At 38.3% G+C, this 25,443-nt stretch overlaps 1 protein-coding gene across 1 annotated transcript in view; it reads right to left on the bottom strand.

The window, feature by feature from the left end:
• The window catches only part of CNN3 (calponin 3), a 31,026-nt gene extending 16,594 nt beyond the window's left edge, over positions 1 to 14,432 (bottom strand). Inside the window, exon 1 of the mRNA XM_051993301.1 lies at positions 14,134 to 14,432. Coding sequence (XP_051849261.1) covers positions 14,134 to 14,190 — 57 coding nt within the window. The 5' untranslated portion in view covers positions 14,191 to 14,432. The remainder of the gene's footprint in view (positions 1 to 14,133) is intronic.
• Positions 14,433 to 25,443: the final 11,011 nt, after the last annotated feature.

The raw sequence follows: 25,443 nt of genomic DNA, 5'->3' as shown, positions 1-25,443 counted from the left end.
AATCCACAATACAGATGGATTTCCTAATTCCACACTTTCAAGAAGCAGAGGCTGGGTAGAGAAGTTAGGAACATCTGGGTTCAGGTCCTGCCTCGACACAAGTTGACTGTAACTGTCAGCAAAGCCCCAGATGTCTCAGCACTAGAGGCAGTCCTCTGCCTCTATAACTGAGGAGGGGATGCTGACCTCCCCTGAGAGTAAATGTCCTTACCTGATAGTTACCACAAGTCCAGACAAGTCCAGCCTTTATATCAGAGAAGTCAACAAGATCACACAAAGCACCTCACAAACCTCTCTTATTCCCTAAAACACTGCTCACTACACTTTATGAGGAAAACACCAAAATAGAATAGGTGGCTGGGAGGCAGTGTTGGGTCTGGGGAAGCTGTGTCACCTCAGTTTGCCTCAGTTTCCTCAATGGTAAAATAGGAATAACAGCAGCCCCTCCCTGCCAGGGTGGTTTTAAGGATCAAATGAGCTAATGACTGCAAACACTTAAAACAGTACATGGCGCAGTGAGCTCTATGTAAGTGTTAGAATGTTAACTATTATTTTTAAGATTCAGTATGACACTGATACTGAAAAAAAAAAAACAACCATGAGACAAAAGCCACCAGTACCTGTGCCCCCTCCTCTCAAGAGTTCTCTTCTTCTTGTTAAACTCTGGTTCCAATTTGTTCAAAAAAGACTGAAAAAGCTGGGGCTCACTATATGCTCTGCATGGGACACAAAGAGGGAGCCGCCATCTGTATTCTCTGGTCCATTTTTTATAATCAGGGTGAAGTCCTGAGGTTACAGCTCTTTGGTAGCCCAGGTGAGAGTTGCTGTTATTTTAAGAAACAGAGTCAAACCAGGGGGAGGGTAATCCATAAGGCTCAAACTTGCTGGTGAGGGAGGGGAACTGCTTCACCTTCTCCGGGGGGAGATGGGCAAGCCATGAAGGCGGCTGGAGCAGGCGCAGAGAGCACCTAGACAACAGAGATGAAGGTTACCCAGGGTCACCCACTGGACCAATAATAACAGAATATTATTGTTTTGTAAGAAATGATCAGCAGGCTGATTTCAGAAAGACCTGGAAAGACTTACATGAACTGATGCTGACTGAAGTGAGCAGAACCAGGTAAACACTGTATTACAGCAACAAGATTATGTAATGACCAACTGTGACAGATTTGGATGTTCAACAGTGAAGTGATTCAAGGCAATTTCAATAGACTTATGAAAGTATTATCCACAATATGTACAGAAGGATTGCATATGTCTAGCATATATTGGATTAGTTTCTATCTAGGGGAGGGGATTGGGGGAAAGGAGGGAAAAATTCTGGAATACAATGTTTTGCAATAATGAATACTGAAAATTATACATGCATATTTTGAAAACAAAAATTAAAAATTATTTTACATAATACATAAAAAACAATTAATTTTTTAAAAAGTATCATCCATATCCAGATAGAGAACTATGGACACTGAATGTGAATCAAAGCATAGTATTTTCACCTTCTGTTGTTTGTTTACTTGCTTGTTTTTTTCCTTTTGATCTGATTTTTGTTGTCTTTCAGCATGACGAATATGGAACTATGTTTAGGTGAATTGCACATGTTTTACCTCTATCAGATTGTTTGCTGTCTTGGGAAAGAAGGAGAGGAGAAGAAAGAGAAAAATTTGGAACATAAAATTGATATTCTTTGGGTACAAGTTCATTTCAACCTTTATGGAAGACATTAGTAGTATGCCAAGGTCTTTGGACAAGTTAAAAATTGGTTTAAACACAAAATCTGAAAGAAATGCAAAGATTCATGTATGGATAACAGGGGAAAACTTGTTAAGACATCAGTAGTTCATAGGAGAAATTAGGAATTTTAGTTGACTACATGTGCAATATGAGCCAATGATGCAACATGGTGGTTTAAATCATTAAGGTACCATCAATCTGCATTTGTAGATGCAAAATATCCAATAAAGGAAGGATACAACTTATTAAAAAGGAAAATAACAAATTAGGAAATGATCAGAAATATGGATCAGGTTGATGGGAGAAGCAGAACATAAGGAAGAGTTGAAGGCACTGTAGATGCTCACTAAGAGAAAGGCTGTAGGAATGTGAATGAACATTAGCTATCTTCACATTTTTGAAGTCACAAAGATAGTCTTCCTCCTCCTGCCTTATCTCCCTTATTCCCTAATTTCCCTGCACAGTGGTCATTGCAAGTTGTTTGATCAGGGCAGAGAAAGCCCCAGTAGGTCTGATAACCTGTCCTACCCAATCACTGATGCCAGGGGGGCCCCTGAACATAGTGAAAAAGATGCCTGGCTAGAGGAACAGAGGAATGTACTTGGCCGCCAAGCTGACGAAGACCCACAGACCAGGGAGGCAGCTGTCCACCTTAAGTTGGCCCTAGATGCCAAGGGTTTTAATCGCAACAATTTCTTCATCCAGAATCCTTCAGCAGTTGCCATGGCTAAAAGTAGCATGCCTGGAAGGGGGAATTAGATGAGGAGTATCTGGTGCATCAAGCGGACCCTCTACTTTAAGAAGGGACATCTACTCAACATGCTCAAAGTCTCATCAAGCCAAGAATCTCATTCTCCACATGTCCAAGGGCTGCTTCATAAAGCAACAAATTTCCTCCTTATCAGAAGTCAGAAAAAGAGGAACTAGTATATTTTTATGATAAAGATTTTTTAATCTCAATTTTTTAAAAAAAGGAACATAAACTATATTATTGGTGAGCCATATTATCAGGGAATTAGGCCATGAAAAGGGCTTAATTTTATAAGTTGAGGCACCTCATTTGCAGAGAATAAGATAGAAAGTGAAATTTTTTCAAAAAGGATAACAACTTATTGTGGGTACGTCAAACAGGATTCTTATTTGGTTATGTGTTAGACTAGAAGCTTTCTTCCAAGTGAAGGGCACTCAAGTGGCCTGTAAATTAAGAACCATTTATTAAGTGAACATACTATGTGCCAAGCATTATGCTAAGTTCTGGCACGCCTTCAAGGATTTCATTCTAATTGGGAGAGACAACACATCTGGGGTTTTCAGCTACATTAGAGAAGCAGATTGGATGGAAAAGTTCCTGTTAACCCTTCCTTCTGCCACATGACCAGTCTACTTTTTGGCTATTTTTTGCCAATTCATACATAGATAAGCCTTTGAGATCAGAGGATTTCTTTCTTTTTTAAAAATACACAGCCTGTTGGAGAGACCTACATGAATTGATATTACATGAAATGAGCAGAATCAAGAGATCACTATACAACAAGAAGACTATACAATGATCAATTCTGATGGATATGGCTCTTCTCAATAATGAAATGATTCAAACCTGTTCCAACTGTTCAATGATGAGGAGAGCCATCTACATCCAGAGAGAAGACTGTGGGAACAGAGTGTGAAACTCAATAGCATTCTTACTTTGTTATTTGCTTGCATTTTGTTTTCTCTCAGTTTTTCTTTTCCTTCCTTCTTGATCTAATTTTTCTTGTGCAGCAAGATAACTGTATAAATATGTATTATATTGGATTATATTGGATTTAAAATGTATTTTAATATATTTAACATGTATAAGATTACCTGCCAAGCAAGGCAAGGGGCGAGGGGGAAGGAGGGGAAAATTTGAAACAAAAGTTTGTGCAAGGATCAATGTTGGAAAAATCGCCCATGCATATGCTTTGTAAATAAAAAGCTTTAATTTAAAAAATAAATACTCAGCATGGTACCTGGCACATAGTAATGATCAACAAAAGCTTTTTTCATTAATTCATTCACAAAAAATAACTAAGAATATGCCCACTGTAATCTTACAGCATACTTGAAGTCCCACCTAGCTCCAAGTACTCCTTTCTTATTTAGAAAGATAATCTGAAAGACTGAATTCCAGGTCCCTTGAAAGCCTGTACAAATGCCCAGAGGATGAAAAAGAAGGAATCTTAAGTGCAAGGAACAAGTGATAGTTCAGTCTGGGTGAAATGGATGTCATGTGAAGGGGAGGGAGACTGGAAAGGTAAGATGGTGCTTGATGACAGAGGGATTGAAATGCCAGATAGAGGCTCCCTAGGAGCCACTGTGGGTCTGTTACTACATGGCCAAACCTGTGTATAAAGGATGGCTCAGAAAGGGGAGAGGTTTCAAGCGAGCAGGAACAATCAGATAGCTATTTAATAGACCAGAGAGGAAGGTCTGAATGAGGGAAGCTGAGAGAGTGAACAAAAGGGCAAATGAGAAAGAAACAGCAAGTGTGAGGTACTGGGCTAAATCTGGAGATACAAAGAAAACAGCAAGGCAGCCCCTGCGTCTCCAAGAACTCATTTTCTAATAGGAAAAGACAAGAGAGAGGAAGTCTTTCAGCTGCAAGCTGGATGCAAAGACCCTGCTGCAGCCAAGCAGAAAGTAACTCATCTTTCCTATTTCAAATGATAAAAACCATATCCACTTGTGTTGAACTGAAGACGGCTCTGGCAGTGAAAATTCTTCTTACTGACAACTAGAGGAAAGGGGAGAAAAATCAAGAAGTCCTGGAAAGGAAGGATAATAGGTTATCAGAAAAATATGCACAGATAATTCCCCCCCAAAATGCAAGTTATCAAAAACCACATGAAAAGACCACCTCACACTCATAACACTGGGGAAGAAGACCAAAAAAAGAAGCAATAAGCTCTACTGGCTGAGCTGTGAATGGTCCTTCCATTGGAAGAAATTAGCCAAAAAGGCCACTAAAGCTCGGGGTCAGCTAACCAGGGCCCCTAGCCTGGTTTTGTGCTCCAGAACTAAAAGTAATTTTTGCAATTTTTAAAAAAAGTGTTAATTTATTAAGTGTAAAAACCATTCTTATTTAACTAGCTGGCCCTTACAAAAACAAGCAGCAGCCATTCAGCTCTGTAGCCATAATTTCTTGACCCCATCAATAGGCCGTAGGCAGTTTGGAGGCACAGTAGAAGAGTGCCAGGCCCAAGTTAGAAAGATTCCTCCATGAGGCTCAAATCTGGCTTCTAACACTTACTGTGTGACCTTGAGCAAATCATTTAACTCTGCCCAAGAAGCTCATCTGTAAAATGAAGGAGAAAAAAAAAAAAAAAAAAAAAAGGCAGCAAACCACTCTAGTATCTTTGCCAAGAAAATCTCCAAAGAGAATCATAAAGAACTGGACACAACTAAACAACAAGCACTAAGCTATGACTATACCCTGACTCATCAATATCATGAGACATATACCCCCAAAAGATCAAAGTCAGAAGCTAAATGCAAGATCAAAGGATTACCAATAAATACAAGCAAGTATTTACAGCAATTGTTGTTGTTATAGCAAAGAACTGGAAACAAAATTTGTTTCCCACTAGAGAAAGCTGGACAAATTTCAATAAATTACCAGTACAATTACTAAATTCTGAAAGACCGAAGATGAAACATACTTCACACCTCTGGGCAGAGAGAAAATGGACAAAAGTACAAAATGACTATTAATTCAGCACAAATCTGTTAGGCCTTGGGTTTAAATGACCTCACCAAAACATAAGAAGACCAATAAGACAAATGTATCAAATGAACCTCATTTTATGTTATTTCAACTGATGGGAGATGGTTGGGATACTCATTTCTTCACATCACCAAAGTGAGAAAGAACAGACCCAAATGACCCAAAACCTAATCTCACAAAGAAATGGGATCCCCTGCAACACACACACACACACACACCCCTAGTGGCTTTCGAACAATGTGATGTGGTATTTGCAATCAGGAGATAGGGGCCAGGTTTTATCTCAGAAAAGAAAAATAGGTTTTCTTTATCTAGGTAGAGATAGGGATTGTTACAGAGAACTCTGGGATAAGAAAATACCTACAAATAATGCAGGCCTGGCTCCTTCTCTACAGCTAGTTTTAGAGAAAGGTCTGGAACATGGAAAAATGACTTGCAAGGACAAACAGCCAGTAGGTGTCAGGCAAAACTTGAACCCAGATTTTCCTGGATCTAAAGGCAGCTTTAACCACTACAATGAAGAGAGGGGGGAATATGGAAGGGAGGGAAATTATCTTTTTTAGGAGCTCCCTAAAGAAAAGGCCTGTGTTTGTTTATATCCTTATCATACCTGGGACAGAATAGGCACTAAGATATTTTTCAACCCTACATAAAAAGGATCAGAAAATCCAATAAAATTTTCCTTTAATACTTGAATACATATACACACATATGTATATAACCATTGTGTCTTTCCCTTTTCATTTTTAAAAAATATTCAGAGGTAGAGTTCTGAGGTTATTTAAGTGAAGGAAAATAAGGACCAAAAATCTTTACCATCAGTCACCCTTTTTAGTCCTTTGTATCCCAGCACTTAGCATAGTCCCTAGCATATAGTGATGTCTAATAAATGTTTCTTGACTTGACTTTATCTAAGGGGCAATATGGGGAGCCATACTGGAGGTTGTACTGAAGTAGGGGAGGAGTTAATATGATCAGTTCTATACTTCTAAGTAAAATCACATAGACAGTTGGTCAAAGAAGAGGAATAGACAGTTTTCAAAGAAAGAAATTTAATCTATCAATAAGTACATGAAAAAGAACTTCCAAATTACTACTAGAGAAATGAAAATTAAAGGAATTTATAGTTCCACCTCACATGCATAAGACTGACCAAGATGATAAAAAGGGAAATAAATGTTAACGAGGCTACAAGAAAACCCAAAGGCCACATTGTTGAAGATATGATCCAAACATTCTGAAACTATGTCCCTAGGTTACTAAGCCGAGCAGACTCCCTCACCCAGAAATACCACAGTATCTACACTGCAAAAAGATCAAAGAGAAGAAAATTCTGTGAGTACAGTCTATCAAGTGGAGAATGGCTGAAAAAATTACAGCATATAGGAATGGAATATAATTGTGCTTTAAGAAATGATAAAAGGGACAGTTTCAGAGAATTTGGGGAAACTTCTATGAAATTAGGAAAAAAAGGTGTACAATGACAACCATCTTATAAAGACAAACTTTTAAAGTCTTATAAACTCTGACCAACACACAGAACAGATATTTTTACAGGCCTGCTGAAGTATTGATAAAGAAGTTGAAGGCCTTGATGTATGTATTTTTTGGATATGTCTTAACACGGGAATGTTTTGCTTCACTATGCACATTTGTTGTAAGGTTCTCATTTTTCTCCCTATGCAATAAGGGCAAGACAAGAAAAGAAAATAGATTTTCAATTGAAAGTAGTTTTTTAATGAAAAAGAAAATTATAAGCATATCTTAAAGATCTTAATCTTTTTGTCAGAATAATCCTCAATTTAGATTCAATAAGAAGAACAGAATGGTTAAATTATATCTATTGGTAAGCCAAAAACCAAAGGTAATTTAAAAATTCCCCTCCCCGTCAATCCCCCCCCCCCAAAAAAAAAGATTAACAAGCAGCAAGTTGACTAAAATGCTACAGGGGAACAGCAGAAGAGAGAATAAGTGAAATACCACTTGGATTAACAGCTGCTGAGAAAAAAAAGATAAAGTTTTGAATCAATGTCAGTTATGAGAAAACAAAAGTAGGAGATAAGGTCTTCCTGCTTGCAAAACTTATTCAGTTAAAAAGACAACAAAACTAAAACCAGTGACAGAGAAAAGGGACTTGAATTTCTAGAAAGATTTGGTTTGTATATATGAAAAAGAATCCTAAAAGCTGAGAAATGCTACTTCAGTTCAGGCAGTCAACTATAAAAGTCTCTTTCTGGACACCTTGAAGAATACAAGCAGCTATGTAGGATGCCAAGTAAATCTCTTCAACTTAATAGAACTTAGATGTAAATTTCAAAATTGCACAAAGCCTTTCATGTATTCTCATTTTAATATCACACCAATTTCTGTGTGATAGGTGCTGGTATCTCCATTTTATAGATGAAAAAACTGACCCTGAAAAAGGTTAAGTGACTTGTCCAGAGTCACACAACTCATAATATCAGAAGCAGCTGGAAACAATCCTTCAGGTCCAGTGCTTTCCCCAGTTTTCCTGATATTTCCAAATCAAAAAGTCTATACTGAGAGACATTTAATTTCATCCTCACTTTGCCTCTGCAAGTAGACTTTATTCTTAGGATCCTGGGTTTTGATGGGTAGCTCATAGTCAGGGATGCACATCTCTAACCATGTCTCCTCTCACTTGCTCCCATTTTATGGATTTTAAGTTCCTATAGAGCAAGATCTATCTTTATTGTTAGCATCTGATTCTTTACCACTTAGCACAATGCCTAGTACAAAATAAGCTCTAAATAAATGATTTACCATTCACTCATTAAGGTCCTCTTATCTACCTTATCTTCCCAAGTTATAGAAATACAAGTAGTGCTGGCCAGGAAAGACAAGAGTAGTGAGCCAAACTGTAAAGGTTCAAAGGAGAATTTATTACCCTAAGTTACTGTCAAAGTCCAGAATTTTACATATTAATGAGAAGGTATTTAAAGAATTGTTAAGTTCTTTTCTTTCTTTCTAGAGGGGGCAAGGCAATTGGGATTAAGTAATTTGCTCAGGGACACATAATTAGTAAAGTATTAGGTGTCTAAGGCTACATATAAACTCAGGTCCTCTTCACTCCAGGACCAATTGAGCTATCTAGCTGCCCCTAAGTTGTTAAATTCTTAACAAGGGGTTAGTGATCCAAGAGATGCAAGGCTAGATTTCAGGTCTATGAATGTGAATTTTTAAAAATATACCTTTCTTTTTCTTAACATCCAAGTGAAATTTAGCATTTCCTCCTATTAAAAAAAAAAGATTTAAAACCAGGCACATGGTTCATACACTTTATCAGAGGCAATAAGAAGTCACAGCAGTTTGTACCGAGTTTAATTTTAAAGCTATATTAATTTAAGCAATTATAATGCTAACAAACAGAATTTTGATCTTTTACAACTAAGAAGCTGAAGTAACTTATTTTAATTAATTCTTCATTCCTAAGCACTTAATATGAATAAAACTGGTAGGTACCATGGAAAGATAAATGACATGGGATCTGCCTTCAAGATGACTGAATCTCACCTACTCAAAGTTGTAAACTATGTGAATTTAAAGCAAAAAACTGTTTTGTTGAAATGGTGTCTTTACAGTGGCATTGAGGAAATGCAAGTATATGTCATCATGAATAACCTAATCTCACCTCAAATATTAGAAATCACCAAATTGCACACTTTTCAGAATTTTCAAGATGATGAATCCAATGTGGATTTGCCCAAACTTTCTGAATTGACTCCTGGTCTTTGTCCTTATCCTTAAGGGAATGAATGTGCAAAATCTATATTGTCCCTCACAAAATTTTTGTTCTCATACACAAGGGTTTAGTAAACAAACAATTTGTTTTAGTAAACAAATTCATGATTCTACTCTATATTCATTAGTATTTTAGTATCTTGGTTCATACCTCAGAATTTAAGCTCTGTGAGGATTCACTTGCATCTTTATACCTCCAAGCAATTAGTAGAGTCTAGCATGAATCCCATGATTAACAAATATTTAATTCAATTACTGAATTCAGGCTTATTTAAGATTGAAGACTCACAATTGTCTTTAATCTGTCTTTAGATATCTCCCTACCCCTTTTTTCATTTCAGATGCCCTCTGAAGAGAACACTACTCAACTCTCAGATGTAACAATGTTCTCTTTTCAAAGTAAGCTCCCTCAAATTTCGGACTTTCTGATTGAAGGTAATAACATTTAAAGGTCTATAATTTCATTAGTGTTAAGTTAAATTCCTCTACAATTTACAAGATCCTCTTCACTAATTTCTGAGTGTAAAAAATTCTATCACTTTATACCCACTTTAGTAATAATAAGCCTTCCAAAAGTGGCTAAACTGGCCCTTAGATTAAGAATTCAGGCTCATAATCAGTTTTTCCAGAATGATAGAATCCTTCAGTTTCTCAGCTGCAGGAGCCACTTCATTGAGACTGCTAGAAAGTGGAAGGGTCATAAAATATATGACCTGAAGAAATTGAGGTTGTTTAATCCTGGAAAAGTCTTGGAGGTGAACATGATAACTTTGAGAATTGTTGGTATCTAGAGAATTAGAAACAACGAGTGAGTAAATCCAAGCTTCCTAACAATTACTGTAGAGCTACACCAAAATGGTTCATTCCATTTGGGATGGGAACTGTGAGTTTTCCTTCACTGTAAGTCTTCTAGAAAAGGATGAAAATCCTTAGATCTGTGACACCTATCACCTAATATTCATTTGTTAGGAGCAATGAGTGAAAAATTGGATTTTAAGCTTTGGATTTTTAGAAAATTCCCAACAATTTGTCAGTTTTGCTATACAATAAATTCCTAAATAGGTACAGACTGGACTAGAGAACCCTGAGGACTCAGCCAATTTTATATTTTATAATCCTATTTTATGGTTTTATTAAGAAGCAGCATTTGGCATAGTAGACAGAGCATCGGATCAAGTCGGGAAGATCTGGGTTCAAATGCTGCTTTAGACATATTAGTTTGAGACCCTGAGGGAGTCATTTTAAACTTTCTCAGGCTTCCTTATCTGTAAAATTAGCATCATAATAACACTTCAGAAGGTAGCAATCAAATGAGATAATATAGCTCTGTCTCAGCCTTTACATAGTACCTACAATAATTTTAGCGATTATTAAACACTACATACCACTTGGTATTTAAAGCTTCTTTAAATGGTAACTTTTATGTACTCAATGACCAATTAGGAAAGGGCAGGAACTTCCCCATTTTTCTGCAAAGTATAGCAATCATTCACTGCCAAGAAAAATAAGCCATTTGAAGGACTGCCAAAATTATTTGTACCTCTCACATATGTGGAGAACTATACAAAAGGCTAAGAGACATTATTGCTTCCGGCCAAGAGTAGTCATCGCCTCCCCCCCCTTTCATGAAACTATAGCTATTAATTTATATGAACATGCGAGGCATATTCATGAATTGACACAAAAGTATCAAAGCATGTTTTAAAATGTTATTGCTCCTCTAAGCAAACAGAAATTTGAAGTGACTTTTAACACCTACACAATGGATCTGGAAATGGAAGAGGGGAAAAGGAGGGATTCTCCTTTTAAAAGCAGGTCTACATAATGGTAAGAACTGATTTTTTTAATGCCAAAGTAGTTTGTTGGGATCATTTCCTAAAAATATGCACATTATCAAATAATGATGTAGAAGCTTGGTACTTGGAGAATTCAATTACATATATATTTCAATTACATATATATGCAAACACATAAATACAGGCATATTATATATATAATATAATATACAGGCACATATTTATTATACATAACAAATATATTTAACAAAGAAACAGGAACCTGCTAAATTTATTAGGCTAAAAAACACAGTTTAACTGATCCTTGTTTCTAAATGAAGAGCATTAAATATTTCTTGGCAAAAAAATAGGTTTCTTTCCATCAGTGGACAATATTGTGGTGAACGCCATTAAGTAATCATAGGAGCTCCTCAAAGTCGACTATGAATACTCAAGAGATTGGTTTCACAATCTATAAAGGAAAAACCTCAATGGGTTAAAAAAAAAAAAAATTACTATAGTTCAGATCAATGGGGCCACTAAGGATCCCTGAGGCTTCCATGTTGATTTAGAAAACCACTATATTCCATTTTATTTTTATTGATTTTGTCAAATATCCCTCAATTACATTTTAATCTGGTTCAGGCTGTATTCAGTATTGAGATCCATGTGTCTGACACCTCTTATCCAGACTACAATCTGAGGAATCTACAGCAACACTTGGTCCAGAATACGTGAAATGAAAAGGCTGGTTGCTTTGAGACTGTGAAGATCTTTAGACAAATTTCAATTGATTCCCCAGCTTGATAAATTAAAAAAAAAATTAATATAAATATCTTCCCACAATGTTGTATGGCTACGAATCTTGGAAACCAGTCTTTGAAAAATTACAGTTGTGAGTAACTCAATGGGCAACTAACACAAACAGATTTCAATCTCTTTCCTAAAATGAACTCCCTAAACTAAGAAAACAGAAAATCAAAAAAGAAGGCAGGCTGGGAAGATGAGGAGAGGAAGGGATGATAACAAATGGCCACTTTGAGTGCTGCATTGGTACTAAGGAAATGTAAAACTAGCCAAAGGAATGCTTCCAGCAAGGGTGGATCCTCTGGAGAGCTTATGGGAGAAAATGGACTAGAATTGTAAAGATAAATATGAGATGAGAGCAAGTAAGAGGAAGAAATTCCACCTCAATGAAATAAGAGAATTGTTACTGAAGTCCTAAAAGCATAACCAGCTAGGGTTAAAAAATTTTTCAAAGGCTTTAAAATGTATGCTTATTGTTGTTTTTCCTGCTATCCCAAAAGGCATTCCAAAATAAGAATTCTACTGAATGATTATTCAGTAGCCTTCTCAAATTCCCTCCGCAAGGATGACTGCTGTAAAATTTGCAACCATCTACAATTTAGTTTCTAACAATCCAAATTATTTATCTTCTTTGTCCTATTTCAACTAAGATATTTAAAAACCCTTTTTTAAAACACATATCACAATCCCTGAAGTTAAATTTTATATATACCAAATATATTACAGATATCTATTATGCATATAATATGCACATATGCATATAATATGCACATATGCATATATCACACATATAGTGAAAATTAAAAACCGAATAAAAATTGAGCCAGGATAAGCACTTTCTTATTGTGTCGCTTGGGGGAAATGAGTGGAAGGAAAGCAAGCAGACAAGAAAGAATGTCTCTTGGGAGACGGCAAAATCTCTATAATTAGCACCAGTTCAAAAGGCCATTCCAGTGCTAGTTGTATATGTTTGACAGTAGCAATGTGTAACATAAAGCTATTCTTAAAACACCAGGCAGTCAGGTGAATTCAATGGCAATCCTGAAATGCTTCGGTTCCCAGGAGGTTAATGGAAATTGAAGTACAGCAGCCCAGCTTTGTGGCTCTCTTTTGGCTGCAACAGCAAAAAGGAGAGACAATGAGCATTCTGTGCACGGATCCGCTCCGATTGGTCGGTTTCTTCCCCCCCAGAAGCCCCTGATGTAATGTGCTTGGAATGTAGGGAGGGAGGAAGGAAGAAGGGGATTTAGGGAGGGGGGGGGAGGAGGAGGAAACTCCTCTCATCTTTTTCCCCTAAACCAAAAGATCTCAAAGAAGGCAAATATCCACATAGCCAGTACCAGGCAAAACAAACCAACGGGCTCAGCATAAGATTAAAGATAAAAGCGCTATCTATGAAGCCCAAACACTCAAATCCACACCCATGCCTTCATTATTGCAGGGCACTTAAAAAAAAGGCACAAAAGATAGCCAGGCTAAGAAGAGAGTAGAGGCTGCAAACTTGGCAGCACGCAGCACAAGTTCCCAAGTCCTCAGCCAAATGCACCTCCAGCGAATGCTCGGCTTCTCCGGCTGGGACAACGGCTGGGACCCAGCTCCCCAGGCCATTGTGCTCCGCTGAGGTCCCGGAGCACCACCTCCGCCGGTCCCAGCGCTTGGAGAAAGCGGGGAGCTGCGCGGAGGCTGGAACAACCCAAGCCTGCGAGCCAAGCGCGCAGCATCCCACCCTCCCTCCTCCCCCGGGCTGGGAGGGAACAATAAGGGACCTGGGATTTGGCCACGTAGCCGCCCAGATTCACCGTGGGCCGAGGGCCGAGGGATGAGGAGGTAGGTGGGAGGGAGGGAAGGAAGGAAGGAAGGAAGGAAGAAGGGAGGGAAGGAGGAGGCAGAAGGGGTCGGTCGGCCAGCAGTCAGCCGAAGAAGGGGATGGCCCCGGGAGGGAGGAAGGGGCGTCCACCCCATCTCGGCGCGGGCCAGACGCGGTCCCAGGCGCCCTCGCCCCATCCAGCAAACGTTAATGGTCCAAGGTGGGGGTGGGGGTGCGCCCAGACAGGGGAAAGCTAACATTAGGCTTCAGCTCCCGGCTCGCAACTAGATACCTCGAGTCCTCCCGGAGCTTGGCTGCGCAGGAACAAAGCCGGAGGAGGAGGAGAGCAATAAGGGTCACACGGGGGGGCGGAAGGACCCTGCCACTCCGCGCAGCCGTCTCCCTCCCCAGCCCCTGAAAGCACCCCACCCTGCCTAGCCCCAGGCGAGGACCAACGCCGCGCGTCCGGACCTATCCCGGGCCCAGCCGATTGCATATACCTTGTTCTTGACCTCGGCTGAGAGCCCGTAAGAAGGGCCCTTGTTGAAGTGGGTCATGGCGCTAGTTTCTCGAGTCCGGTCCCGCGTGTCAGCGTCCGCAGCAGTGGATTCTGCCTCCCTGGCTGAGCCCCCGACGGCGACAGCAGCTACTTAGGATGCTCCGCGTGGCGTCCCGGGAGACAGCACTGGGAAAACGGCGCTCTGGGACAGCGAAGAAGGTCCGGGTCTGGCCCTGGGGCTGGACTGGGCTGGGCTAGACGGCGGTCCGCAGAACCTTCTAGTCAGGGACACGGATTCCCCTACACCACCCGCGCCGCGGCTCCCCGCAAACTGCCCCCCCGCCCCTCTGCCCGAAGCCTTTAGGGATTGGCCGAGGGGGCCGACCAATGGGGAAGCTTCTTCTCCCCGCCCTCCCTTGAGAAAGATCAAGCCTGACCAATTGGAAAGCCGAGAGGGAAATTAGAGCCCTTCCCCCTCCTTTTCTCCCCCTTCCCCAGCCGGGAAAGGATCGAGCCACCCCGTGCCCCCGAACTGGGCCGGGCGGGGCCGGCGGCTCCACCTCTGGGAGGGGCCCGGGAGAGTGGGGGCTTGGGGCGGGGCTGAGCTGGGGCGCCCCCCCAACTCAAGCCTAGAGGTAACGTCAACGACCTGGCATCTCCAGCCACCCTGGGCTGGGGGTTGGGAGCCGTCGGCCTTCCCACCGACGGCTCCGACCAGACGCCCACCCCGAGTGTTCTTCGTAGTGGTCCTGGGCCACCGGACCCCTTCCAGGCCGCCCAGGGGTTACTTGGGCTCGCCTTAGGTCTCTCGAGGCTGATTCGCCAGGGTACAAAGTGAAGATACAAATTGGGTTTCCCTTGAGATCCCAATCTCCGAAAGTAGTGAGAAGAAGGCAGGTGAGAAAGAAGCCGAAGAAAGAAATCCAAAAAGACATGCACTTGTATCATACACCCACTGTGGAGTCCTGCGGATAACAATAATACTAATTGCTTGCTGGCTCTTGTACGTAGCAGCATTGTAAAGTCTGCACAGGGCTCTACATTGTAGCGTAACTTGATTCTCACAACAATCCTGTGTACATAGAATTTTCTTTTTACAAATGAAGAAACTGAGGCTGAGAGGTTGAAAATACTCTTGCATAGGGTCACACAGTTACAGGTAGTAAGTCTCAGAGGCAAAATTAAAACCCAAAATATTTTTTTAAGAAAGTGTTTTTGGTTTTTGTTTTGTTTTGTTTTGTTTTTTTAAATGATGATCCTGCTCGAACCAGGAGATCATTATATACCTCAACAACGATACTGTATGAGGCTGTATTCTGATGGAAGTGGATCTCTTCGATAAAGAGAGCTAATTCAGTTTCAATTGATAAAGGCTGGACAGAAGCAGCTACACCCAAAGAAAGAACACTGGGAAATGAATATAAACTGTTTGCATTTTTGTTTTTCTTCCCGGTTATTTATACCTTCTGAATCCAATTCTCCCTGTGCAACAAGAAAACTGTTCGGTTTTGCACACATATATTGTATCTAGAATATACTGTAACCTATTTAACATGTATAGGACTGCTTGCCATCTGGGGGACAGGGTGGAGGGAGGGAGGGGAAAAATCGGAACATAAGTGAGTGCAAGGGATAATGTTGTAAAAAAATACCCTGGCATGGGTTCTGTCAGTAAAAAGTTATTTTTAAAAAATGATGATCCTGCTCTCAAGGAGAGTATGATGAGTGGATGAGGAAATATGTAGAGTAATAAGGAATATTTATCATTTAGGTACCCAAATAGGTCTGCAATTACAAAGACTTAAGCATTCCCTTTTCATACAAATTGTAACTTACCCTTGCTTGCCTACTAGGTACAGCAGATCCATTTTTTTACTTGAATCTTTACTAGGGAATGGGTAACTGGCTCAGAGCAATGAAATTCTTAAGGTCACCAAAATGTTTGAAGATATATATATTTTTTTAATTATGGAAAACGCCTATTCTTTAATACCAATTTTCCTTTAATGTCAGTTTTAGTAATGTTGTCTAAATGCTTTGATGATTGTATCCATTTCCTTCTCCAGCTAATTTTATTTTATTATTTGTTTATTTATTTTTTTGGTGAGGCAATTGGGGTTAGTGACTTACCCAGGATCACACAGCTAGGAAATATTAAGTGTCTAAGATCACATTTGAACTCAGGTCCTCCTGACTTCAGAGTTGGTACTCTATCCACTGCGACACCTAGCTGCCCCTCCAACTCATTTTAAAGATAAGGAAACTGAGGTTAACAGGGATAAATCACTTGCCCAGTCACACAGCTAGACCTAAGGCCAGATCTGAACTCTAGAAGAGAAATCTCACTGATTTCAGGTCCCTGACTCCATCCCCTGGGCTACCTAATTGCCCTATTACTTTGATGATATCTTTTCCTATTATTTGAACCAAAAGCTCTGAACTCCTCTGACTCCTCCACTTAGAAGATTCTATAACTTGAATTATAACACTTGACTAGTAAATGCTGATTTTCCTTAGTGGTCTGCTCTTCCTTTACATCTTTGTGGATTCCTAGTAATTTGTACTAGGGACTTGCTTCCAAATCTAAATTGAGTGGAAGCCAATGAAACACATGGGTTTCTATGTAACCTGCCTATCTTTTTAGGGGATCATACATTTCTCAGAATTGCATTCCTTCTTCACTTCCACCATATTCTTCTTTATTGCCTTTTGTCCTCAGCTCCAGTTCTTCAAATATCAGAGTATCCAGAGTCTCTGTCTCAATTAACAGCCATACAGTAATATTAGAAAAAATATTAGTGTTAAAAAGATGAGTCTATTTCAGAGAGAAGCTTGAGGGTCAATAAAAGAACTACAATTTCCCAATCAAATGATTCATACACAAAAAGTTTAATATGATGAAATGTGATGGGTTCTATGGTAGGAGCAAAATTATACCCTTTGCCTTTATGCAAATTAGGCTAGTTTTTCTTTGTTCTAGTTCACCAGTCACTGGAAAGATAGTGGGGCCATGCTCAGTAATGTTTGCTCAGGAGACTAAAGGCTCACTGTTGACATGGTTCTGGGTCATCTGAGTATAAAACAGTCATGAAGAGCTCCAAGGGTTCCCTCTGAAGCTTGGCTGATGGATCCTAAAGAGTAACTCAACTAAGTCTCAGAGGTATCTTCAGTAACCAGGTCTTGTTGAACATCTTTCTGCTATGGCTAAGTAAATCTTTTATTGTTGTTCATCCTTTTTCAAATCACATCTCTAGTGATTTCTTGAATTGGATTTACGTGAGGCTGACCACTCTCAGTAGGTCTGCCTTAAGTGAAGGGGCTGACTCCTAGAGGTAGTACTTTGTACCTGGAGAGAATAGACTTAAATTTAGTTTCTATAAAGCATTCATCTAATAAAACAAACACTCTCCCATAGCTTATTGACCTCCTTCTAGCAGATGCTTTGGGATGTTGTTCACCACAAAATCTGACATGGACTCTATCTCCACCACTCCACCCCTGATAGTTTGCTTTCCCAATTTTTCAAAACTCACAAAGTCTTAGCCTAACCTAATATTCCATATAGGAGCAGCAAAAACTTGTATTCATGGCCTGGTAGGGATATTAAGATCTCATTCAAACCCACCAGGTAAGAAAGAGGATCAAGACTAGCCAATTAATGACTTTTGTGATTATTCTTTGTTCTAGATCACCAGTCAGTCAAAAGGTAAAGGGATCAGAAACAATACCTATACATGTTCTGAATTTTGTGTAGCGTTGCATTAGAAAAGCATACTATTCATGCTCATAAGGAGTAGTCTCATTGATCTCAATGAGATTGGGGATCTCATTCCCAAACCCCATTTCCCCCCTTCACATACATGTTATTTCTCTTCATAGATTATAAGCTCCTTGAGAAATAAAACTGCTTGTTTTTCATCTTTGTATCCTCAGTCTTTAGCACAACAGACATGAAACATGCTATTGATTGATGGCTTGATTGGTACCATGTGGACATTGTAACACATGGGCTTTCCCCAGATACATCACCTATTTGTTTCCTTTTCCAGTCAAACATCTCCAATGCTATGTTTTTATAATGTTTTGTCACCACAACTTATCCTTAATAATATGCTACAGTCCATTTATACCCATCATTTATCTTTCTTTTTTTGTATGAGTTTTAGAGATTGTGATATTCCACAATTTAACAGCTATATAGCATCACCTAAAAAATATTGCTGTTAAAAATAAGAGATTTTGTTTCAAGGAGAAGCTTGAGGTCAGTAATGCAAACCAAACTAATCTTTCCTCTCTATTCAATTCTAGATCCAATTTGTTCTTAGAAGCTATCTAAGAAATATTTACTGATGGATCAGCTTTAAGAGATTTTAACATAAGGGAGTAAATGTGACCATAAATTTAGAATTGGAAGGGATTAGATGATGCCTGGTCCAACCTTCTAATTTTCTAGATGAGGAAAATGAAGTGAGATATAAAGGTCACATAAGTCATAAGTGGAAGAAGTCTCTGCCCTTCTATAGCCTTAACTTGAGATGACACCAGAGGCAAAGACAATAGTTGTTATCACTTCCTGACAATAGGTAGAGAGACACTGGCCTTCTCAACTCTGGAATTCCCTTTTGTAAGGATCTTAGGGAGACGCCAAGTCTGAGGTCAGAAATGTCTTGCTGTTCAAGTCCCCTAAGGTAAAAATACTTATGCTGTATAATATTTGCACTATGTTATGATTACTTCTGCAGAAGGTTTCCCCTCTTTCTTTCCTTCCTAACCTCCAGAAGAAACCTTATAATTCACATATCTAGAACAGAGAAGTGAAATTTCAATATCAGAACTGATAATTGAGTTTTGTTTTGCAGATGCCAAATCAGATAAACTTTCTTGTTTGGCCAAAAGTAGTGGAACCAGATATGACAAACCAGTTTAGAAAAAAAGCTCCAAAATTGCAACATTCCTGTCAAGATGAAAAAGGTAGGAAGGAAGGAAAGAAAGAAAGAAGGAAGGAAGGAAAGGAGGGAAGGAGGGAAGGAAGGAAGGAAGGAAGGAAGGAGGGAGAAAGGAAGGTATAAATTTCTTTGACAGTTTAAAATGAATTTTCCAATGGCATGTGCCAATGATTTTCTTTGTGTGGGTTCTAAAATGGAAAAAGAAATTCTGAAGTTATTTAAAAATGTTATTAGTGGTAATCATGAATTCTTCCACAAGTCTTACTCAAGTACTTTATAAAAGCATGGATGTGATCTAAAATCCCAGAAGGTCCTGCTGCAAGAACAGAATACAAATTCTGACAGGACTACTCAAAGTAGAAAGTTTTCAGAGTGGAGCTGAGTGACCCATATTCCTCAAAGGTTCAGTCTAGCTAAGTGAAGAGAGGATCATTATTTAAAACTTAAATTTCTTTCTGTATTAAGATTAATAGTCTGACCTAAACCTGATTTAAATCATCTTCAAGAACTGTTTTAGGTATAAAGATATTCTATCCACATTTCAAAAGTGCTTTTCATTCTGTTTTTGAAAGGTTGGTTTTCAATCATGATCCCAAAAAACAGATTATGAAACACAAGTCCCTTCTTATGGGAGAAACACATAGTATGTTGTATATTCCTTTCAGATGTTCATATCTATCTATAAGTGCTGGGGAGATATTTCCAGTAATGTGAAAAACAAAAGGCATCAATAATTTTTTTTAAAAGAAACTTTGAAAAAAAAAAAGAAACTTTGGTTTTATTTCAGCTTAGAATGTTAGGCATTTTTAACGGAGTATGTCATGATCTTAATGGAAATACTTAGGTAGTGAATATTTTGTTAAACTAGCCATCAATAGTTAAGCTGTCACATCATGAATTTTTCTTTTAAGATCTCTGCTAGTGTCAGGCTTCCTTCTAGCTCTTACAATACATTATCAGTTTCTTATTATCTTTATTCCCTTCACCCAAAAGCACTGCTCTAGGCACAATAATTAATTAACAAATAGGCATTTATTAAGCACATGCTATATTCTGGAGAGGTTTTTAAAGTAATTATTTTATTTTTTCCTCCAATTACATGTAAAAACAATTTTTAACATTCAGTTTTTAAAATTTCGAGTTCCAAATTTGTTCTGGAAATTTTAAAGAGAATTGGAAATATAATGACAAAAATGAAATTCTCTGCCCTCAAGTGAGTTTATATTCTACTAGGAGGAAATCATATAAATACAAAACAAATACAAAGTAATTGTATTTATAATACTATCGACTGGAGGAATTTGTAAAGGCCACAAGGAATGGACTCAGCCTTTGAGCTGAGCTTTGAGATTAACTGAGGATTCTAAGGGGTGGGGGTGAGGAGGGATTGCATTTCAGACAAAAGGAATAGGCTGTCATATCACTGGTATAGAACAAAGCCAGTTTGGCTATAGAAACAACCAAGTTGTCCAGAAAGGGCTTTTCATTTCATCCCAGAGGTACTAGAGAGCTCCTGGAGAATTGAGGAGGAGAATAACATAGTCAGGCTTGTGTTTTAGGAACATCACTTTTATAATTGTATTGATAATAAAATGGGAGTTGAAAGGCATGGAGAATTAAGTGGCTATTTCAACAGTCCAACTGAGAAATGATGAGAGCCCTGAACTTGATCACATGAATGGAGAGAAAGGAATATATTTAAGAAATGTTATAGAGAATTGCACATATATAACTTGTATCAAAATGCTTACTTTCTTAGGGGGGAGGAAAGGACAAAATTTGGAACTCAAAAAATTTTTAATGAATATTAAAAATTGTCTTTACATGTAATTGGAAAAATAAAATACTATAAAATGATGTTATGGAAACAAAATCAATAGCACTTAACTAACTAAATTGGGAGGTTGAGAAAGAATGAGAAGTCAAGTATGATTCTGAGATTTTGGAACATGACTGACTAGAATGTGGCAGTAGGTGTTAGAAAAAGATAATTTTGTTTTAAGCATGTTGAGTTTGAGATGCCTACAAGATTGTTTGAGATATTCATTTGGTGATGCAGGTAATTAGGGCTGAACATGTAGAATGAGAGTGATCTATATAAAGCCACTGGGGTCACAAATAAAGGAATGAATGAAAAAGTGTTAAAGGCTTACTCTCTGCCAAACACTATGCTAAATGCTAGAAATCCAAAGAAATGAAGCAAGATGGTTTCTGACGCAAAGAACTCAAATTCTAATTGTAGAACACAACAAATAAAAGAAAATTTAGTAGCTTTAAGTCCTAATAGTGCCATGGTAGAGCACAATTGGCAAGGCCCTGGTGAATATTAGGTTGCCAAAAGAGATCAGTGAAAAATGTATAGGGATATGATGAGAAGGTCCAGGACAGAGCTTTGGGATGTCCCTAAATTAGGAGTTGGATTATGAATAAGAGTCATTTGGTGTAATGTATAGTGATAACTTGACTTAGAATCAGGAAGAACTGGATTCAAATCCCACTATTAATACTGTGTGGCTTTGAATAAGGCTTGATGGGTCTCAGCTTTCTCATCTTTAATATGAGAGAGATGAACTTTAGGTCCCTTTCATTTCTAGATTTATAATCCTATTATTAAGCAAAGAAAACTGAGGTTTGATCAGGAAAAGTAAAAACCTGAGAGCTAAGAAAGATGAGTGTCATAAAAACAAAAGTATCCAAGAAGAAAGGCTGCTAAAAAAGTATCAAAAGATAAAGAAAGATCAAGAAGGATGAAGACTAAGAAAATTGATGGGATTTGCCAATTAAGAAAGATATCAATTGGGAACTTCAAAGAGAGCCCATGTATTTTAGGGCAGTTGGCTCAGTGACTAGAGTACCAGACTTAAACTCAGGAGAACTCATCTTCCCAAGTTCAAATCTAGCCTCAGACACTTACTAGATGTGTAACCCTGGACAAGTCAGTCAATATTATTTGAGCTGGAGAAGGAATGATTAACCATTTTAGTATCTTTATCAAGAAAGCCCCAAAAGGGAACAGGAAGAATTGGATACAATTCAGCAATAACAAGAATTGAGAAGTGAATGAGGAAGAGAGGACACAGAGGCAACAGATATAACTAGCTTTTGCTTAGGGTTCTGCTATGAAAACAGGAGAGATATAGGATGATAATCTGAGGGGATAATAAAGTCAAGGAAAGTTTTTTAAAGGACCTAGAAATGTTTGTAGTCAAGAAGGAGACAAGAGGTAGTGTGGTGAAGCCTATGGACACCTCAGAATAATGATTTTAAAAGCAGAAAATAAAATAAAATACATAGGATTACAAAAGAATTCAATAATATTAAAATAAAGTTCTAATTGTCCACCCATTGAGGTCCATGGACTCTTTGAAATCTGTCCATAGACTCCTTGGGAGTCTGTCATTCCCGGGTTAAGAACTACTGGACTTTGTTCCATCAACCTAAATTATCCAATGCACCTTTATTCTCTTCCTTTTATTATAGATAAATTCAGATCTCCTCTATCTTTTAAAAAAACAAAATAGGAAAGTATTCATTCCTTACATTTGATGTTATAAATGGAAATCATTGCAAATAGTATGAGAGTCCATCTGTAGTAGATTAGCAATTGTGATGATGTGGACACATACAATAAAGCTTATTGTTGCTAGAAAAAAATAAACAAAAGGAAACAAAGAAAAAACAACTGCACTTGACTTGGTTATACCCTTAAACTATTAGCCAACTTATTCCTTTCCATGTGCAAATTAAAAGAAGTCTATATTCTGCCTTCTTTCTCACCACCTATTTACTCCCTAAATTCTTGGACTGTGGCTCCTATCTTCTCTACCAAGCTTTCCGAAGTTATTAATAAGTTCGATAAGAAACAGTTTAGGTTGGGACACTAAGACATTGTTGGTGAAGTTGTGAAATGATACAACCATTTTGGAGAGCAGTTTGGAACTATGCCCAGAGGGATATAAAACTGTACATACCTTTTGATCTAGCAGTGACTCCACTGGGTCTATATCCCAAAAGAAATCATAAAAAAAAGGAAAAAGGAACCACATGTGCAAAAATGTTTGTTGAATATTACTGTTGTATAAAAAAAATGATGAATAGGCTGATTTTAGAAAGGCCTGGAAATATTTACATGAACTGATACTATGCAAAATAAGCAGAACCAGGAAAACATTATACACAGCAATAGCACGATATGCAATGATCAACTATTTCAGACCTGGTTCTTTTTAGTGGTTCAGTGATCTAAGGGAATCCCAATATCCTTTGAATGGAAAACACCATCCTAATCCAGAGAGAGAACTATGGAGATTGAATGTAAATCAACATATGCTATATTCACTTTTTTTTTCCTGTTTCTTCTGGGTTTTTTTCTCTTGTGGTTTTCCCATAACAACAACAACAAAAAAAAAAAAGCAAAGAAACAACTTAGGTATAATGTGATAGCTGCCTTATAAGTATTTAAAAGTCCATCATGTGACAAGAAGATTAATCTTGTTCTCCTTGAAACCCAAGGCAGAAACTAGGTGCAAGGAATGGAAGACCCCAAGAAACAGATTTAGGTTCTATGGAATAAAATATTGAGAGAGAGAAAGATGAATTCTCTCTCTCTTTGTGTATGTGTGTGTGTGTGTGTGTGTGTGTGTGTGTGTGTGTGTGTGTGTGTAATTTTCTTTCTTTTTTTTTATTATAGTGTTTTATTTACAAGTTATATGCATGGGTAATTTTACAGCATTGACAATTGCCAAACCTTTTGTTCCAATTTTTCCCTTCCTTCCCCCCATCCCCTCCCCTAGATGGCAGGTTGATCAATACATGTTAAATATGTTAAAGTATAAATTAAATATAATATAAGTATACATGTCCAAACAGTTATTTTGCTGTACAAAAAGAATCAGAATTTGAAATAGTGTATAATCAACCTGTGAAGGAAATCAAAAATGCAGACGGACAAAAATATAGGGATTGGGAACTCTATGTGATAGTTCATAGTCATCTCACAGAATTTTTTCACTGGATATAGCTGATTCAATTCATTACTGTTCTATTAGAATTGATTTGGTTCATCTCATTGCTGGAGATGGCCAGGTCCGTCAGAATTGATCATCATATAATATTGTTGTTGAAGTATATAATGATCTCCTGGTCCTGCTCATTTCACTCAGCATCAGTTCATGTAAGTCTTTCCAGGCCTTTCTGAAACCATCCTGTTGGTCATTTCCTACCGAACAATAATACTCCATAATATTCATATACCACAATTTACTCAATCATTCTCCAATTGATGGGCATCCATTCATTTTCCAGTTTCTAGCCACTACAAACAGGGCTGCCACAAACACTTTTGCACATACAGGTCCCTTTCCCTTCTTTAGTATCTCTTTGGGGTATAAGCCCAGTAGTAACACTGCTGGATCAAAGGGTATATACAGTTTGATAACTTTTTGAGTATAGTTCCAAATTGCTCTCCAGAATGCCTGGATATATTCACAATTCCACCAACAATGTATCAGTGTCCCTGTTTTCCCACATTCCCTCCAACATTCCACATTATCTTTTCCTCAGATCGCCAATCTGAGAGATGTGTAGTGGTATCTCAGAGTTGTCTTAATTTGCATTTCTCTGATTAATAATGACTTGGAGCATCTTTTCATATGGCTAGAAATAGTTTCAATTTCTTTGAGAATTGTCTGTTCATAAAAGATGAATTCTCTTTAGAAGTTATGAGTCCCCCCTCAATAAAAGTCTTCAGATAAGGCCAAATGGTTCTTAGTATGATATGTTGTTGAGAGAATTCCTGCTCTGGTGGGGTTCAAGGTCATTTCCATCTCTTGAAACCCTGGGATTCCTTATCAATAAATCTAATCACCTTTTCTCTGTTTCATTCTCTCTGTAGCACCAACTATCCTCTCCTTCAGGATGCCATCTCCTTGTATGGTTATGGCTTTGCACTCTTGGGCTTCATTTCCTATCTTTCTAAAAGCTGCTTCTATGTTTGCTTTTCATACTAATCATATTCCTTTTATTAATTAAACTTGGTGGTGCCATTGGACCTTTTGTCTCTTCCCTTTGGCTACATATAATGTGGAATGTCAGGACTGGAAGGAACCTTAGAGGCAATTGATCCAAGCCATACCTGGAAAAGGATCCCTTATAGAGACTGAGTCATGTAATGAATATAAGGTTGTCCCTTGAGACAGAAAGAACTAGACTATAATCCTGCCTTAGATGCCTACTGATTGTGTGACCCTGGATAACTCATTTAACTTCACGAAGCCCAAGGCAAGATTATAAATCATAAAGTAGGTGCTGCTCTTTCTTGTAGACAAGAGTTTTTTCCCCTGGGAGTTCCCTATACAAGTTAAATA

The sequence above is a fragment of the Antechinus flavipes genome, chromosome 4, assembly GCF_016432865.1.
Source record: "Antechinus flavipes isolate AdamAnt ecotype Samford, QLD, Australia chromosome 4, AdamAnt_v2, whole genome shotgun sequence".
NCBI classification, from domain to species: domain Eukaryota; kingdom Metazoa; phylum Chordata; class Mammalia; order Dasyuromorphia; family Dasyuridae; genus Antechinus; species Antechinus flavipes.
This window is presented reverse-complemented; position numbering and strand designations above follow the sequence as displayed.